The sequence below is a fragment of the Phacochoerus africanus genome, chromosome X, assembly GCF_016906955.1.
Source record: "Phacochoerus africanus isolate WHEZ1 chromosome X, ROS_Pafr_v1, whole genome shotgun sequence".
Lineage (NCBI taxonomy): Eukaryota > Metazoa > Chordata > Mammalia > Artiodactyla > Suidae > Phacochoerus > Phacochoerus africanus.
This window is the reverse complement of record NC_062560.1, coordinates 49,238,527-49,256,327: the sequence shown is the minus strand read 5'-3', so window position 1 is coordinate 49,256,327 and position 17,801 is coordinate 49,238,527. Positions and strand designations below refer to the sequence as shown.

General features: G+C 40.5%; 1 protein-coding gene across 1 annotated transcript in view; it reads left to right on the top strand.

The window, feature by feature from the left end:
• The window catches only part of WNK3 (WNK lysine deficient protein kinase 3), a 147,693-nt gene extending 139,954 nt beyond the window's left edge, over positions 1 to 7,739 (top strand). The window contains exon 22 of the mRNA XM_047765474.1: positions 2,314 to 7,739. Coding sequence (XP_047621430.1) covers positions 2,314 to 2,643 — 330 coding nt within the window. The 3' untranslated portion in view covers positions 2,644 to 7,739. The remainder of the gene's footprint in view (positions 1 to 2,313) is intronic.
• The last annotated feature ends 10,062 nt before the right edge of the window (positions 7,740 to 17,801 follow it).

Sequence of the window (17,801 nt, the reverse complement as noted above, 5' to 3'; positions counted from 1 at the left end):
AGAAGATGATGATTGAGCTGAGATCTGAAGGATGAGTTAAGTGTTAACTATGTGAAAGGGGGCGGGAATATGATTCTAAACAGAAAGAATGGCATATGCAGAAGCCCCTTATGGGGAAAGGCACCGTGAAAGGACTGAAAGCAGGTCCACTAGCCCGAAATGAGGAAAGCAGAGAGGAGTTGCTATAGAGTGAATCTAACTAAGGAGATAGGTAGGGTCTTAAAAGTGATGATGATAAGGAACTTTGTCTTTATTTTAAGGGAGATGGATAGTCCTTGAAGCCCCAAAGTTGATATGATCAGATTTGCTTTTTGAAAAGGTCACTCTGGCTTGAAGTAAGAAGAAAGATTATTGAAGATAAGGGTAGATATTGGTAAACCTGTTAAGAGCTAGTCACAGTAGTCTCAATAAAGAGAAGTTGAACAACTTGATAAATCAACTATACTTCATTTGAAAGAGAGAGAGAGAAGTTGAGATGAAGAGAAGTGAATAGATCCCAAGAAATGTTTAAGGGATAAAAATGGACCAGATTTAGTAATAGAATTAATGTTTTGGCAGAGGGGATGTGTGAAGGCTAGGTTTCTGGCTGGTGTAACTGGCTGCCATTCCAGTAACCAATCATCACGATGGGGAACATAAGCAGGCAGTGTTATAAGCAGTCAGTGTGTGTTTTGGTAGGCGAGAGATCATATGCTTGTTTTTAGTCACTTGAATCTGAGGTTCCTTTTAAATATCCAGGAAGAGATTAAATATAACAAGTCATCTCCAATTCATTCTTTTTAAAAAATAAAAATCACATTATTATTGTTTGTAAATGAAAAATATTTGTTATAGAACTTAATCAATGCAGAAAAGTATAAAAATTTAAAAGGGAGTTGCCTTATGGTTCAGCAGGTTAAGGATCTAGTGTTGTTTGCTGTGGTGCAGGTTCAATCCCTGGCCTGGGAATTTCCACCTGCTAAGGGTGCGGCCAAAAAAAAAAAAAGATAAAATACCACCTTTAAATTCCACCACCCAAAAGTAATAATCACTAACTTTAGATAAACATCATTTCAGATATCAATGTCTGTATATAGATACATAGAAATAGCTTTATAAATATATGATCATACTATATGTGCTATTTTTTAAATCAGAGGTATTTAATTTTAACAGAACAAAAACATTGACATGAAAAAGGGATCGCTGGACTTTAAATAATTTTTTTTTACCTCAAGATATCTTGTTATTCATTCTTGAGTCAAGCTAAAAACCTTTATCCTAACTTTAGTTTGAAACTTTAGTTGAAAGGGTTTTAGCTTGACCATTAATTTAGAAGAACTAAAAATTTGGAATTTATATGAAGCTCTCCTTTAAGTAAGAATTATTTACTCCCATTTAGACATTATTCCCAAGTGCATAAAATTTCAGTAATCTCTATAATACACATAATCATAATACTAAATGATGAAAGTCAGCAGGAATATATTTTCTTAGTACTGCCAAAACCAGTTTTCTTGAGTTTAAATTTCCAAAAATAACGGAAATGTCAGACTTTTTTTTTTTTCGCCTTTTCTAGGGCTGCTCCCAAGGCATATGCAGGTTCCCAGGCTACGCTGCAGCCACAGCAACACGGGATCTGAGCCACGTCTGCGACCTACACCACAGCTCACGGCAACGCCGGATCCTTAACCCACTGAGCAAGGCCAGGGATTGAATCCACAACCTCATGGTTCCTAGTCAGATTCGTTAACCACTGTGCCATGATAGGAACTCCCAGGAAATGTCAGGCTTTAAATAGTGAGTAGAAGGGGGTAGGGAGATGACATTTCTTGAGCACCTACTTTATGCCAGGCTCTTTCCATTGTGCCACACTAAATCATGCTCTTCTGTCTCCATAGAATTATGTAGTAAGATGGGCTTTTGTCTGTGGCCCTGAATGAGAGAATTCCTAGGATTGGCAGAAGGAAGTGAAAAATAGAAGAGTAGTGCTAAAATGAGGAAATGAGACCCTAAACTGTGAACAGAGATTTAGTAGAGGCCTTGGAGTTAGCTGGAACTAACTCCTCACCTTACTGTTAACTTGCTAAGTGGTGTTGGGTATTATCAGTTTTGAGCTTCTGTTTCCTCATCTAAAAATGCCTCCCTTGTAGGGCACTTATGAAGGTGAAATGAAATTAGGTATATATCTATGCTTAGCACACAGAAAAGTACTCAAAAAATGGTAGCCACTCAGAATAATAAGGGGAGAATAGTAAACCAAAAAGGGATATAGATGGGTGAAAGTATCCACCAAATAAACTGATCTTTTGTTTTTATTTTTGTTTTCGTTAGAATACTCCATCTACTATGGGCTACACATCAACATGGATTTCTTCTATGTCCCAAATCCGTGGAGCTGTCCCAACCTCCTTGCCACAAGGACTCACACTCCCTTCATTTCCTGGGCCATTATCATCATATGGAATGCCCCATGTTTGTCAATATAATGCTGTAGGAGGGCCAGGCTATCCAGTACAGTGGGTAGGAATTTCAGGAACACCACAACAGTCTGTAGTAATTCCTCCCCAGTCTGGGGGACCATTCCAGCCAGGGATGAATTTGCAGGCATTTTCAGCTTCATCAGTGCAAAATCCATCCACAATCCCTCCTGGTCCCAAGTGAATCATAGTAGATGATGAAGAAAAGGGAGATTTTTTTTCAGAGTTATTTCCGGGACACCTAAGATAGTAAACTTTCTTCTTCTTGGGTTCTGCCACATTTCCCCTCATTTTGAGTTTACTTTCCACTGTATTTTTTGTTCCAATGTAGTATTTGATATAGCGCATCATCCTATAGAACTGTGCAGTTTGTACATAGAACACTGCACACAGAAATGTTTTTTCACTTCAAATCCTATCCTCTTTGATACTTGATTTTTTAAAAATACCGTTCAGAATGCTTTAAAAAGCTCAGCTTGAGCATTACCATTTCCAGGACACTTTTCATGCATTGCTGAGAAGCCCCCATTTTTTATTGCTGCTGTCTGCAGCTGGATGATACTTTTCTTTAAAAGGTGTAAAAACTATTTACATTGATATTCCCCAAATGTGGACAAAGTGAGACCCTCCAACAGCCAGAGTCTTATGGGATTCTTCACATCTTTATCTTAGGTTTACCTTTCACAGAAGGCAGGGTAACTTGCTGCAGGAAATGTTTTGGTGTATAAAATTGGAATAACTTTGTCAACCAATATAGAACATGAGCCCTTTTTAATGTGATTTTCTTCCCGTCATCACAGCAGTAGGAGTGAAACCTTGTTTTAGGTGAGGCGGAGAGAAAGGAAAAAAACAGAACTGTAACAGTTCCTTGATTTCTGCAGATACTGTAGCTGCTTTAGGATTTCCATAGTAATTCAAAGTAGCTATCTCCTTGTTTCTCATATGCACACTGCATTGTTTTGAGCATCTGAGAGGCATTGGTTTGGCTTCCATTCTTTTGCAAGGGATATATTGCAGCTGATATGGATCTCATTTGGGGGGAATCTTTATATTCCTAACAAAGAGGATTCAAGTTACACCTCTATTAATCTGTTCTTCTAAAGTGAAATTTACTTGACACAGTAGGTTTTGTAGGTTTTGAAACTTACACATGAAACACTGGCTTTACAGGGTTCTAAGAGATGTGGGGTATACACTGTCCTGCAGTAGATAGTAGACCCTCAAAGGATACTATTTAAGTTGCCCTTAGCTTTTTTGGGGGGGGGGATTACCATTTTTTTGGTTATAGTTTCTTGTTAGTATCTATAGCATCTTAGATGATTTTAGGTCTTAGATGACTTTGGCAGCCTCTTTAGAATCTGAGAGAGATCACTGTCAAGTTGCACTTTACTGGGTTTTATCCAGTTTTAGGAGAAGGGGAGGCAATGTCAAAATATACACTTTTGGCTTTCAAGAAGGTTAACTGTAATAATCTTAAAAGGCTGGTCACAGAGTTACCTAATGCTCAGTCTGTGAAACCCAAATATAATTCTAAAATGGTATTTATTGACTGCCACATATAAACATAAAAATACTTACTTTCCACTCTGAACAGTTCAAGGTCATTTCTAGTACACATTTACCTAATAATGAATTCTGTCTATTGGTTAACATTCCAAATGATCACCCAACATTTCTGTTGATAGATTTTCCTTCATATTCCTCTAAAAATTTTACCCCGTGATCTTGCCAAGTAATGAGGAAAACATTGGGTGTACTTTTTTTTTGCACAGTCTTTGCAACATTCAGTATCCTTTTTTTAATGTGTCTTATATTGCTTACCTGAGGATCACACTCAGCATCATGAAGATTCTGTTGCTATTATTCGGAGCATCCAGGGCAGCATTTTGAGAATTGCTGTTAATAAGAGCTACAATATCTTTTCATAAAGCATATTTTTGGTTTGGACAAGTCTTTCTAAATCTTATGTACTGATTCTTCAAATTTCTTCTACAGTATTGGTTTGCAAGTTGAAGTGATTTTAGGACATTAGTGTAATGCAAATTTTTGCACTGCAGTGTTTTCCATGTATACAAAAACAATGTGCCTAAAATCTGTAATTCTTTAAAACTGCTTACGTTTCATTGTAAGAGTTGGCTTTGTGTAATTACACTGAGACTTACAACCTATAAAGTAAAAATACTGCAGGCTTTATGATCCCTTTCTCAAGTTGCAGTCCTTTTAAACAGTGTACCCCAGGATGAAAAAAGCTCCATGGATGACATGCACAATTACATTTATTAATGGCTGCTCTACATCATAGGTCCACCTCTGTTTTATGTATAATTCACATTCTTTTGCCTGCAGACTTTTGCAGTGCCTTGTAATATTTAGAATCTTTTCAGATTTTTTTCTGGAAAGAAAAGTAGTCTTCTAAAGTTTGAAGATGGTGAATATTATACTGCTGTCTCCATGCTGTCCGCAGCAGTTGGGTTAACATATATGTTATGTATACATTATGTATATGTGACATGTGTAAGTTTAAAAATACAGAAAAAAAGTGAGTTTGTGCAGAAATGAAGAAAACAGTGTTATTCACATCACTGTGGGTTAAGTTATTTTTTCCATTACTTAAATGTTTGATTCAGATTATAGTCACTTTGACTGTAAATATTAGCTTGTTTTCTATTTAGGGGTTCTGCATTATTTCATAATCTTGCTAAATCATATAATACTGCTGTTTTCATCCTTGCTGAGGTACTTTTCCTTCCCAGAAAAAATTAACTCTTGAGGCAAAGCTCAGAAATTTCCCTTCTTACTTAACAAAGAGCCTACTCTATAACCAGGGCCTTCTAATTTCCAATATACACACAAACCTGTCCTTCCCATTTTCCTTCTCGTAGAAGAAAATAGGTTATATGAAATCATCCTGCTTATAAAGTTTATTTGGGGGGACAATCTGTATGTACAACCAAAATGTTTACTTCTCAGAGTGCAAGTCTGTATCTACATATGTGGCAATGTGAGCATTTCATCATGAAGTACCTGCTGCTATGTTTGTGAAGTTGGGTATAACATCAAATGAATATGAAACCAGTATTGGTGTAAATCTAATGAAAATAACCCTATGTATATTTGTAGCAGTCTTGCATCTCTATTTAAGGCAATCTGCCATAGTATAACAAATACCCATTTCATTTTTCATCCTTTTCTTGCCAGTTTTTTTTTTATCAAGCATGAATTCTAATGATTTGATAGCAAAATTATCTGTGAAAGTTTAAAAGGCACTTTTCTGCTGCAATTTTTGGATTGAGTTTGGAGTGTTATATACAGTATGATGGGACGTATCATTTCAGAAACCCTAGATTTAATTCCAGTCCAATTACATTTGTTTATCTACCTCGTTTTCAGTGCTGTTTTGGGGTACACATGTAAACACTGCCTGTGAAACTCCCTTTTTTGCCTTGATTCTCAGTATTCTTTCAGGTTATAAATCTGGCCTGCCTTCTAGTCCCAGTGCTAACTATGAGTTTGAAATGAGAGGGACCATCACTCTGCCACCAATCTATGTTTAAGTGATGGGAGCCATGTGCCTCTGTGAAATAAGCTTTGGGGATTTGGGGATGGAGAGCAGAGAAACAAATCCAACTGGTGGCAATATAGGAGTTTATTGTAGGAGTTATTTGTAAAATAAACAAATGGTAAGAAAGTACCTAAATTAGACAGTCCAGTGCCTGTAACTTCGCATCTTTTACTAGAGATGCATTTCTTGTCTGTGTGCCTAAAGGGCTATAGGTTGAAGTTGCTTTAACTAATTACAATGAAATATTTGACAAATCTTACAGCAGTGGCCTCTCATTCAGCATATTAGCATACTGCTAGGTATTTGCAGTGATATTTTATTACCTTAAAATGGCCACATGCTTTTAGTTGAATTATAGTTGTAATTGTTTATCCAATCTCTAAAGTTTATCGGAGGCATTAACTTTTTTTTGCTGTCTTCTGAGTGATGAAAATGATGCATTCCTTTTTTCCTTTCCAGAAAACTGAGCAAATGTTTGTAAACTACATGTTCTTTGTTTCACATCTTTACTGTAACACTACAGCATATTTAATGTTAGTAAATACTGTATTTCAGACTTCACGCACAAGTAACATTCCTAAAGCATATGTGCCATTAGTTTGGGATTCAGTTATTTAATCTTCTGTTTCAGAAAAATCTGGAGATATTTGAGGTGGTGCGAAGGCCTTGTTTTAGAATAAGAGTGTTCATTTTTCATCCTGTAGTTTACTGGTGACTTGTTTTTCCCCCTTTTATTTAGAAGATGAACCAGTAAGGGTGGGCGGCGTAGAAAAGGTCATTGATTTGGTAAATGTAATTTCCAGAGGTTGAAATTTTAAAAACACAAAAACAATACAAACTGTAAAATGGTGATACTCAAACTTGGTAAAGTCCTTTGAAGTGAAATTAGTATGAAATTTTTATAGAGCCAAATGCTTTCCGGTCACCCTGGAAATAGTCTTTGTATGTGAAGGATGAACACAAACATTTGGTCAGGGACCTTGACAGCCAACATAGGCAGGGGCCTGGGATAGTAACTAGGTTACACTGAAGTTATTTTCAACTGAGATAGCTGGGAGATTATCAACAGCTCCCATTCTGGAAGGTTTTCTTTTAATTAAAAAAAGCAAAAAGGCTAAAAGTCAAGCAAGAAGGGAAGGGAGAAACTGGGCTCGAGAGGAAAAAAAAAGTGCCAGTGTAAAATAAAACTCCTAAATGTGTGCTTGTCATCCTTTCAGGGTGTTTTTTTGTTTTGTTTTGTTTTAAGTTGCATTTCTTCTCCACTGTAATTTAAGATTTCAGATTGAGGTTGGTGGTCCAGAACATACCCTCAGCAGAAATAGTGACTGATTGGAAAGTGCAGTTGTTCAAGGTCTGTCATGCTCAAACATTTAAAGCTGTAATTTGTTTGATATGAATATTAAGCATGTAGACCTAGTGCAGCATGGGAACCACTCAGGAAGTTTATGCAATTAATAAACTTTCATGCATAATTTACTATGAAGTATGCAGAATTTCAGCCACTTCTCTACACTTAACATTTAGTTGTATAAGTGAACTCTCCTTTCTTAATTGGGGAATGTAGCATTATATGGAATGTTGTTAAACCTAATTTTAATCCTTCTTGACATTAACTTTTTTTTTCCTTTGGGGTAAACCAAGTGATCTGCCTTTAAGCAGTTGTCTGGTTTTGGTTCTTTGAAACTGTGATTTTTTTATTTCATTTGTACCCAACCATTGTTAAGTATTTTATTTCCTGGAAATTTTGTTTTGAAACAGAAAATAAAGGCTGTGTTAAAATGAGTATGTTATCTTATTAAAATGCTGTCATAGTCACCGCAATCATCTGGCTTAAACTGGTTCTTCATTTACCAAATCTAATTTAGCAGATTTTAAAACTTTAGTTTTGTATATATGCTGGCTGAACAAACTAACCAAGCTGTGTGTTACCTCTTGATTTATAACTCCAACAAAGTTTGAGTTGGACCTCTCCTCACTTGTCAATAAGCCATAACTGTTGACAGTCACTATGATTTACTGAGTACCTATGTTAGTTAGGCCTGTGATTTTTTCTTTTTGGCCATACCTGTGGCATGTGGAAGTTCTAGCACCACAGTTGTAACCAGAGCCACAGAAGTGATAGCACCGGATCCTTAACTTGCTGAGCCACAAGGGAACTCCAAGCCTGTGATATTTTTAATTCACGAAACAATCCTATAAGCTAGATTTGTTACTATCTCTACAGAGAAAATTTGAGGATCAGAGAGAGAAAGAATTTACCAAGGTAACATAGCTAATAAATGGTGAAGTCTGGATCTAAACCCAGGTCTGACTCCAAAGCTCATGGAAAAAACCTGTCAGATATACTGTAAGAATAATAATCAAAATACATTTGGACGGAGTTCCCATTGTGGCTCATCAGTAACAAACCTGACTAGTATCCATAAGGATGCAGGTTCGATCCCTGGCCTTGCTCAGTGGGTTAAAGGATCCGGCATTGCCATGAGCTGTGGGATAGGTCAAGACACAACTTGGATCCCATGTTGCTGTGGCTGTGGTGTAGGCTGGCAGGTGCAGCTCTAATTCGACCCTCAGCCTGAGAACTTCCATATCCTGCAGATGCAGCCCTAAGAAACAAAAACCAAACAAAGAGACCATTTAGACTAGGTTTTCAATTATGATTAATATATACCCTTTTCATATATATTTTATGAGGTTATATCCAGTGCCTGTTTTACAATTTTAGGAGCAGCAATATATGTTTATGGTACAAGCAAGGATTCAAAATGTGTCCTTTGCACAAATCTATTAGAGTATTTCCTTCCATACTGACAGTGTTTATGGCCAACCTTCAGAAAAAAAAGTGCGTTTGGAAATCTCCCTTGCACATCTTTAATTTACCACACTACAATGACTTGGGAAACTGTCAAATGAAGTCAGATCCCTTCTTCATTTGATAATTTAGGTAGAAGATTCATTCATGTTTATGCAAACAGCCATGGAGGAAGAGTGTGAAGCCTATCAGAACCATTCAAGATTAGATGAGGATTTTTAAAGTGTTTTTAAAAATCTAATACCTTGATTTTTTGACCCAATGACTCCAAAGCATTCTCTGTTAGGTGATCCCTAAAGGGAGCATACAAGGTATGTTGTTGAAAAAGCAGATTTTTAGATACACAGACCTCTGAAACCTCTATTTTCTCGTTTGTAAAATAAGAGGGTTGTGAGCATTAAATGAGATATGTCCCAAATTTGCTAATTGTGCTTATTGTTAGACATCTCTGGTGACTTTCACAATATACTTGCACTTGGGAAATCAGACTGGTTTGGAAATGGGCCCTGATTCTCATAGTTAATATATGTGCCTTTTGGAGTCCAGAAGATCTGGATTTGCAGTCACTTTGTGAGAAAATTACTTTTCAGCTTTAATTTCCTTATCTATAAAAAGGATAACTGCCTCAGTGGTGTTATTTTGAGAGTAAAGCAAAAAAATATAAAGGGTCTAGCACTGTGCCTGGCACATAGTAGGTTTGCTCAAATAATAGTAATGACTACTGAAGGGACCTTACATATCACTAGAGAGAAGAGGAAACAGTCATATAGAGGTGTGACAAAATGGAACCCAGCCTGCGAGTCAACATGAGGTCTTTTGGTGAAAGACTGGTTATTGGCCTCATTGGTGTTAGATCATGTAAAGCGAGTTCAGAGGTGAAAGTGTTTAAGTTGGGGGATAAAACACCATACAATCCATTTAAAATGTGCCATCATTAATGAGCACCTGATAAAAGAATTATATGACAAATTAAGTCTGTGACTAAAGAGTTTAGAAGGAGCTGAAGTAGTAGCAGTTGGGGAAAAAAGATGGGTCTTAAGACAGATCCTTGGGATAAACAGATGGAGAACTGGAAAAAACTAGCTCATATGCATGTTACAAATGTGGAAATTGGCTCAGGAACTTAACCAGTATTTGTAAGGTTTCTCCATTTCAGCTCAGAGGTTCTCATTCCTGGCTGCATATTAAAATCACCTGGGGAGGTATTTTTAAAAATTAGTCTTGGTTGCACAATGTGAATGTATTAATGCTACTGAACTAAATACTTAAAAAATGGTTAAGATGGTAATTTTTCTATTTTATCACAATTTAAAATAAAAATAAGGAATTCCCGTTGTGGCACAGTGGAAACGAATCCAACTAGGAACCATGAGGTTTCAGGTTTGATCCCTGGCCTAGCTCAGTGGGTTAAGGATCCAGTGTTTCCATGAGCTGTGGTGTAGGTTCCAGATGCGGCTCGAATCTGGCATTGCTATGGCTGTGGCACAGGCCAGCAGTTGTAGCTCCGATTAGACCCCTAGCCTGGGAACTTCCATATGCCATGGGTGCGGCGCTAAAATGACAAAAGATAAAATAAAAGTAATTAATGTCTGGATACCACCCCTATAATTAGTATTGTTTTAAAAAGCTCCCCAGGTGATATATTAGTATCATACATATTAACCTAACTGGGGTTGAGAACCACTGTCATTGTTTCTTTTACTAATCAAATGATTTCCTGCTATTATTGCTGGTTCCAGAAACACAAGCAATATGGCAGCTCATCGGACCCTCTGGTGAATTATCTCCTATAACCATATGAGCTTACAACCTCTCAAACAGGCCTCAAGGCTTTGGGCAATAGAGAAAGCTACGTGGGCCCCTAACCTAGACTGAACAGTTAGTTATTACTTAGGTGGAAGGTATCAAAAGACTGAATAACAATGTGAACTCTCCAAGCAACCTCTTTAAGCTTCTCTCTACCCCCCCCCTTTTTTTCCACTTTTCAGGGCCACGCTTGTGGCATATGGAAGTTCCCAGGTTAGGAGTTGAATCAGAGCTGCAGCTATCGGCCTATGCCAGAGCCACAGCAATGTGGAATCCGAGCCATGTCCATGACCTACAACACAGCTCACCACACGCCAGATCCTTAACCCACTGAGCAAGGCCAGGGATTGAACCTGCATCCTCATGGATACTAATACATTACTATGTACTTTACCTAAGAATTTACCCAAGAATTACTGGTATCCTCATGGATACTGCTACATCACTGCTGAGCCACAAGGGGAACAGAACTCCTACCTTTCATTTTAATAATTAACACTTATTAGCTGCTTACTGTGCCAGTTATATGCTAAGTTTAATCTTCACAAGCTTCTGAGATAAGTATCTTTACCATCTCCCTTCTAAGCTCCTTGACTGTCCTGAAAACATTTCTCCTAACCCAGCTTTATTCCTGGCATGTAGTAGGTACCAAATAAATCTGAATAAATTAATGAGTCCCTATTTCACAAATACATTTAGGGCTCAAGAGGATAAATAACTTGTTAAGTTATATAGCAAATGAGTTGAACTGGTATTGGAGCCCAGATCTCAGTTCCAAAGCACACATTTTAATCACTATTCTGTGACATGTACTATTCCCTTCTATTTTCAGGGCTTAGGCCTCTGTTATCTCTACCCTCTCTATGATCAATGTCTAGCATAAAGTTTCTCCTGTGCTGTATATGTTAAGATTCTTATAAGTAATAGAAATCCAATTTGAACAACTTGAAACAAAAAGAGGAATTCATTATAAAGATGGTGGTGTCTCACAAAACCCAAGGATAATACAGATGGATCTTAGAACAAATAATCAGGTGCTCTAATGCAGCCAGAATTTCTCATCTCTCCTCCTTGAGCTCAATCTCAAATTCTCTGGGAAGGTACAAAAAGAATGGTTCCTGGTGGCAACCATGAGGGTAAGATAGAAAGTGGTTGAAAAGGGGTGCTGTGGAGACAAAACAATATATGTTTACCTATAGTCCTTCATTTGACTGCCCCATAAACACATATGCCATTTTCCCCGTATCAATAATTCCAAAAATGCCCATACCTAACAATCTATGAACAAGTCACATGCAACTACTGCATCCAAAAACAATGGCATGGCATGGACATTCCCCTTCCCCACCAGGGCCAAGTATACACTATTTTCACCTGAATAGGAAGGAAGGAAATAAATTTTGGATACAGAAACACTTATGGGAGTCAAGTTTATTGATGCTCCTTCTTGCTTAACCAATCTGTACTTGGGCCTGCTCTAAAAAAGTAGTGATTCTCAGCATTGGATTCACTAAAGAATTACTGCAACCTACAAAAAACTCTCAGCATAAGCACTCCATTCTAACACCTGCAGTAAGAAAGGGCCAAGCCACCTAAGTCCGAGTCTCTGGGATGACACAGTTCCCATTTGGAAAAGCTCAGGGCTGTAGAAAGAACTTATAGTCTGCTCTAGCTGACAATTGACTATAGACTCCTGACCTCCCTTTCTTAGAGCATTTTCCAAAAAGGGCTTACAATTACAAATTCTCCCGCAGTCCCTTTGAGATGTATATATATGGCTCCTACAACTCCAGAGAGTGTGTCTCAAGGACTACTCCTTTGAAATGTAATCTCCAGGAAGGCCAGGGCCTCTGTCTCCTAGCAATCATGGGAGGGTATAATCCTAACTTCAATAATTACCAGCTAGCAGATACAGCTGGCCTAATTGCATTTACACTGGCCAAACCTTTTGTAATTTTTCACTTCTCTGACTCTACTTGAGCCCCTTTTTGCTCCTCCTCCCTCCCCCCTTTAAAATGCTCAGTCATCTCTGCACAGATGGGAATGGAGCTTTGCTCTTTCTCCTCCGGTCAGCAATTGAATAAAATCTGTTCTCACTGCTTTAACCACTGTCACACTTTGTTTATCTTTGACACCACTTAAACCACAGATAGCTGGCCTCACAGAGTTTCTGATTCAGGAGGTCTGGGGTGAGGCCCAAAAATTTACATTTCCAGGTGTCAACAGTCCAGGGACCATACTTTGAGAATCAATGCTCTGGCTCATGGCACCTGTTCACTAGGTAGGATTTTTCTAGTGATATAACTTCCTCAGAATCTCATTTGACCACCTGTCAACTTCATTTGAGGTGACTCATAATGCTAATAAAAAGTGCCAAGAATTTATGCTCTTTGAATCTTTGGATTTGCTAAAGGGAATAACCTGTTTTATCTGTTGCAGCTCTATTTCTTAGCTCTCTACCTAAGAAACTGGCTCCTTGTCCCTGGCATTCTGCTCAGGGTCTCCAATTCAGAGCATGGATAGGAAGCAGTAGGCCAAGTTCAAGGATGCGAAGCCTCTTTTATGATCTACTCTGGGAGTGTTACCCTTCTCTTCCTTGCATTCCAGCTGAATGCATGCACAGAGGAAGATATCATCACTTTTGGGGGAGATGGAGAACAAGGAATACTGGCTTACACAGATAACTTCATTCTAGTTGCCTGGATGCCAGTTTCCTAATTAGTGAAACATGAAGGGATACAGAGTCCTATTGGTATAAGTCAGCAAAGCCCATGAATATCTGACCATCAGCAATTGCCAAACTCTTGATACAGACAGAAGAGCTGCTCTGTTTTTGAGTCTCAAGAGCAATAAGCAACTGCTTCTGCCAAAGAATGCCAACTTCTAAGTAATGATAGGAGAGATCGCCAATCTCTGACAGTTCCATAGTTTAGGGTGTATAATTTGCCACACCCCATTTCTGGTACTAGTTCTTGAATTAATATTTTTGGGTCATAAGTAATTTCTAACCCCTCTATCTTAAAAATAGTAAGGATATGAGGTTACCTTAGAGAAACCAAAGACAAGAATGCCTGAGGAATGATCTAGAACCAGGGACTTACAATGAAGACTCCCTATCTTCCACCTCTGCTCTGTGAGTCTGCATTTTTCTTCTCTTCCTGCAAACCAGCATCTTTTACTTCTGTCCCTCTGGTGAGAAAATTTACTGCTGACCGCTTCCAAGTTTTATGCTAAAAGAAAAACTGACTTTGGAATTCCTTTATGGTACAGTGGATTAAGGACCTGGTATTGTCACTGCAGCAGCTTGGCACTGCTGTGGCACTGGTTTGATCCCTAGCCTGGAAACTTCCACATGCTGTGGGTGCGATCAAAAAACCAAACCAAACCAAAAAAAAAAAAAAAAAAACCATCTCTCTGGTTCAGTTCCAAATTTCTAGGGAATGAGATTCTTTGACCCAATCAGCTATGGTTATGGACAACACGACAATTTTTGTTGTACCTCGGTAAATGAGAGGGTTAATTCATAGAAAAGGAGGGCTGAACAGACAATCCAATGTGTCCACTTATATTCCTCTATTCCTTCCAGCCTCTGTTCTCTCACTGCTTGTTTTCACAAGTTACTTATGTGCACTGCCTCATCATCCACATATTCTTTCTCAATCTGGCTTGTTCTATCTCCACTATTCTTTTATGGTAAATTTCTTTATGGAACTTGAAGCTTTTACATCCTAATAAACTATTCTCAGGATTCCTACCCCTTGACTACTCTTGGATTCTGCACTTTTGCCTTCTAACTTGGCCTCCCTTATCTATTGATACCTTCTATTAAGTTCCAAAGCAGATCTTACTACTACTCACTGTTATGGAACAGAATGGATCTTGTTTTCCACCCTCCTCCTGTTGAAATGAAATGGAGTTTTAACTAAAGGACAACCCCCCCCCCTTGGCTAAGAAGGCAGCTGCAAGCCTTTCCAGCTGTGCTCATCACTATACCACCCTTCTTGTAATAATGTAACAACTGTGTGCCCTATGTCCAAGCCAGAAGCCCTGCTAATCATGTACCCAACATTGCTTATCAGTTCCGCTTCTGTAACCTTGCCTGCTCAGTTTCTTAGGGAGGAACACTGTCTGCTTGGGGATGGGGGGAGGTCCGGGATGGTTACATGGGAAAATCAAGACCTTGTAGTGTATAAAAGTTACTGAGAACAAAGACCTGGTGCTCAGACTCTGGAGATGACTCCTCTGAGCCCGCACTGGTGCTGAATAAAACTTGCTTTTCCATATCTCCAAGTGCTGTTTGTCTCCTTCCGTTGCCACGGTTTTTGTGGTTTCCGCAACATTTTTGGTGCGTTGGCTGGGAAGCCGACAACCGAGCTGGCTTCTTGTGCCACCGTTGTCGGGGAACCGGGGGAGGCCACGGTCGCCGGCCCGGTGACAGGTGGATAGCGCGCACCGGCCATTTTGCCGGATCCAGACCCTCACTCGGGCCGTGGCCTTGGCCCACACCCTTCCTGAACGGACTCAGAAGGAGAGTGGAAACAGGTTCCTGGACAGGACGTCAGACTGGTGAGTGCCCTGGGGACATCTGCCCAAGTCAGGACCCGCCATATGGCGGAAGGAGAGACTGATCACCTCTCAGTGACCAAAGGGTCACTCAGGTCAGGGTTTGCTCCCTTGGGATCAGGAGGCTTGTCAATTCTGGTGTGTGTGTGTGAGTGACTGGAGAGAACGAGAGCCCGTGCTCCACCGTCTTTGGACTACGGAGCCAGAGTGAGTCCTAACCTGCAGTTCTGCGGCGACCCTCATACGGCTTATGGTGGCCCTCTTCGGGGGGGTCCTGACGTTGGGGTTTATACAGTCCCACCTATGCTAAGAGGCACCTGAAATATCTCCTCCGGGGGAGCGGTCAGGCGGACAAAGCGATTGTTACCTGAGGCCTTGCCCTCACTGTTTGTCTTGCATCACCGGCACAGGGTGGGACTTCACACAATGGGTAAATCGGCTTCCAAGCCCACTGTCTTAGAGTGTATGGTTAAGAATTTTTAAAAAGGATTTTCTAGAAATTATGGTGTTAAGCTGAGTCCTGGAAAACTGTGTACCCTCTGTACCCTAGAGTGGCCCTCCTTTGGTGTTGGCTGGCCTCCGGAAGGGACCTTAGATGTGTTCACAGTTACAGCAGTATATAATGTTATAACAGGAGACCCTGGACACCCAGACCAATTTCCGTATATTGATCAATGGTTGGAGATTGCCTATTTGAGGCCCCCGTGGGTTTGGTTCTGCACCACAGACCAGGGACAGTGTAAGGTGCTAGTAGCCCAGTCCAAGAAGAAAACCTTGTCTCAAAAGAAGGTGCCACCTATTTATCAAGGGGAACCTGAGGACTCGCCCCCTATGCCACCACCTTATATGCTGCCAGCCCCACCTCCAGGAGCCGAAGGTCCCCAGATGCCAGATAGCCCACCGCCTTCTGTTTCTCCTCCTCCTTCTGCTTCTGAAGTTCCCAAGGCGATATCACCCCCGCAGCCAGATTCTCCACAACCTACGAGCAGGCATCTCCATTCAGCTCAGGGAGCAGCCACTCCAGCATTACAAATGCCCTTACGGGAGACACGGGGACCACAGCAAGTCGCCCCTGATGGGACCATACAAGAGGGGGGACGTTTTTATTATTACCAGCCCTTTTCCACTGCCAATCTCCTCAACTGGAAACACCATACTCCCTCATATTCTGAAAAGCCTCAGGCGCTGATTGATCTCTTAGAATTCATTTTCCAGACACACTGTCCCACCTGGATAGACTGCCGGCAACTCCTTTTTACTCTATTTGACACTGAAGCGCGCTGGCGAATTGTAACAGAAGCCCAAAAATGGCTTCAGGCCAATACGGGGGGGTCGAGCAGACTTGGCAAACTGGGTGAGGGAAGCCTTCCCAGAAGAAAACCCCCACTGGGATTATGACACTGAAGAAGGGAAACGTAATCTAGAGAGGTATCGGCAGGCCTTCCTACAGGGGGCAAAAGCTGGGGCTAAAAAGCCCACTAATATAGCTAAGACCAGTGAGATACTACAAGAGCCGAATGAAAGCCCAGTCAAATTCTATGAGAGACTATGTGAGGCTTTCTGAATCTACACCCCTTTTGATCCCGAGGCCCCTGAGAACCAACGGATGATAAATGCTGCCTTTGTGGGACAAGCCCAATCAGGTATCTGTAAAAAGCTACAGAAATTAGAAGGCTTTGCACAGAGAATGCCACTAAACTGTTGGAAATAGCCCACAAGGTTTTTATTAACCGAGACCAGGTGGCCCGCCGTGATGCAGAAAAGAGAATGAAACAAAAAGTGACTCTTCTGGCAGCTGCCCTGTCGAAACTGGTGCCCCCAGTGGGACCACCCCGTAGGGGACAAGGCACAAGGCCAGGGAAAAGGAGTCCCCTGGAACATGACCAATGTGCTTACTGCAAAGAACAGGGACATTGGAAAAATGAATGCCCCAACCGTCCTGAGAAAAAGACCAAGGCCCCACCTAGCCGGTACTGATCTGAGCCATTCAGCACCAACCTGATCGGCCTAGCTGAGTCTGATTAGGGGGGACCAGGCTCTCTCCAACTGGGCCCCCGAGAGCCTATGGTCAGAATTCAAGTAGGGGGCCACCCCATAGACTTTATGGTTAACACAGGTGCCGAACTTTCTGTGGTTACACAACCTGTGGCTCCCCTCTCGGGGAAAGAAACCACCATTGTTGGAGCCACAGGTAACTAAACCCACAGGCCCTTCTGCGGTCCTCAATGATGTCAGTTAGAAGGCCATGAAGTAATACATGAATTTCTTTACCTGCCTGACTGCCCAGTCCCCCTGATGGGAAGAGACCTGCTGGCTAAAATGGGGGCACAAATTTCCTTTTCTACTGATTGGATCAGCCCAACTTAAATTGACAGAACCCCCCTCTCCTTTAATCATGGCTCTTGCTGTAAAAAGGGAAGAGGAATGGCGCTTGTACTCTCCCCCTTCAGAAATGGGGACCATTCCCCCAGAACTAGAGACTAAATACCCATTGGTTTGGGCTGAAGGAAACCCACCAGGACTGGCAAAACACCGCGCTCCTGTCTTAATTGATCTAAAACCCAGAGCTCAACCGGTAAAGCTATGGCAATACTCAATT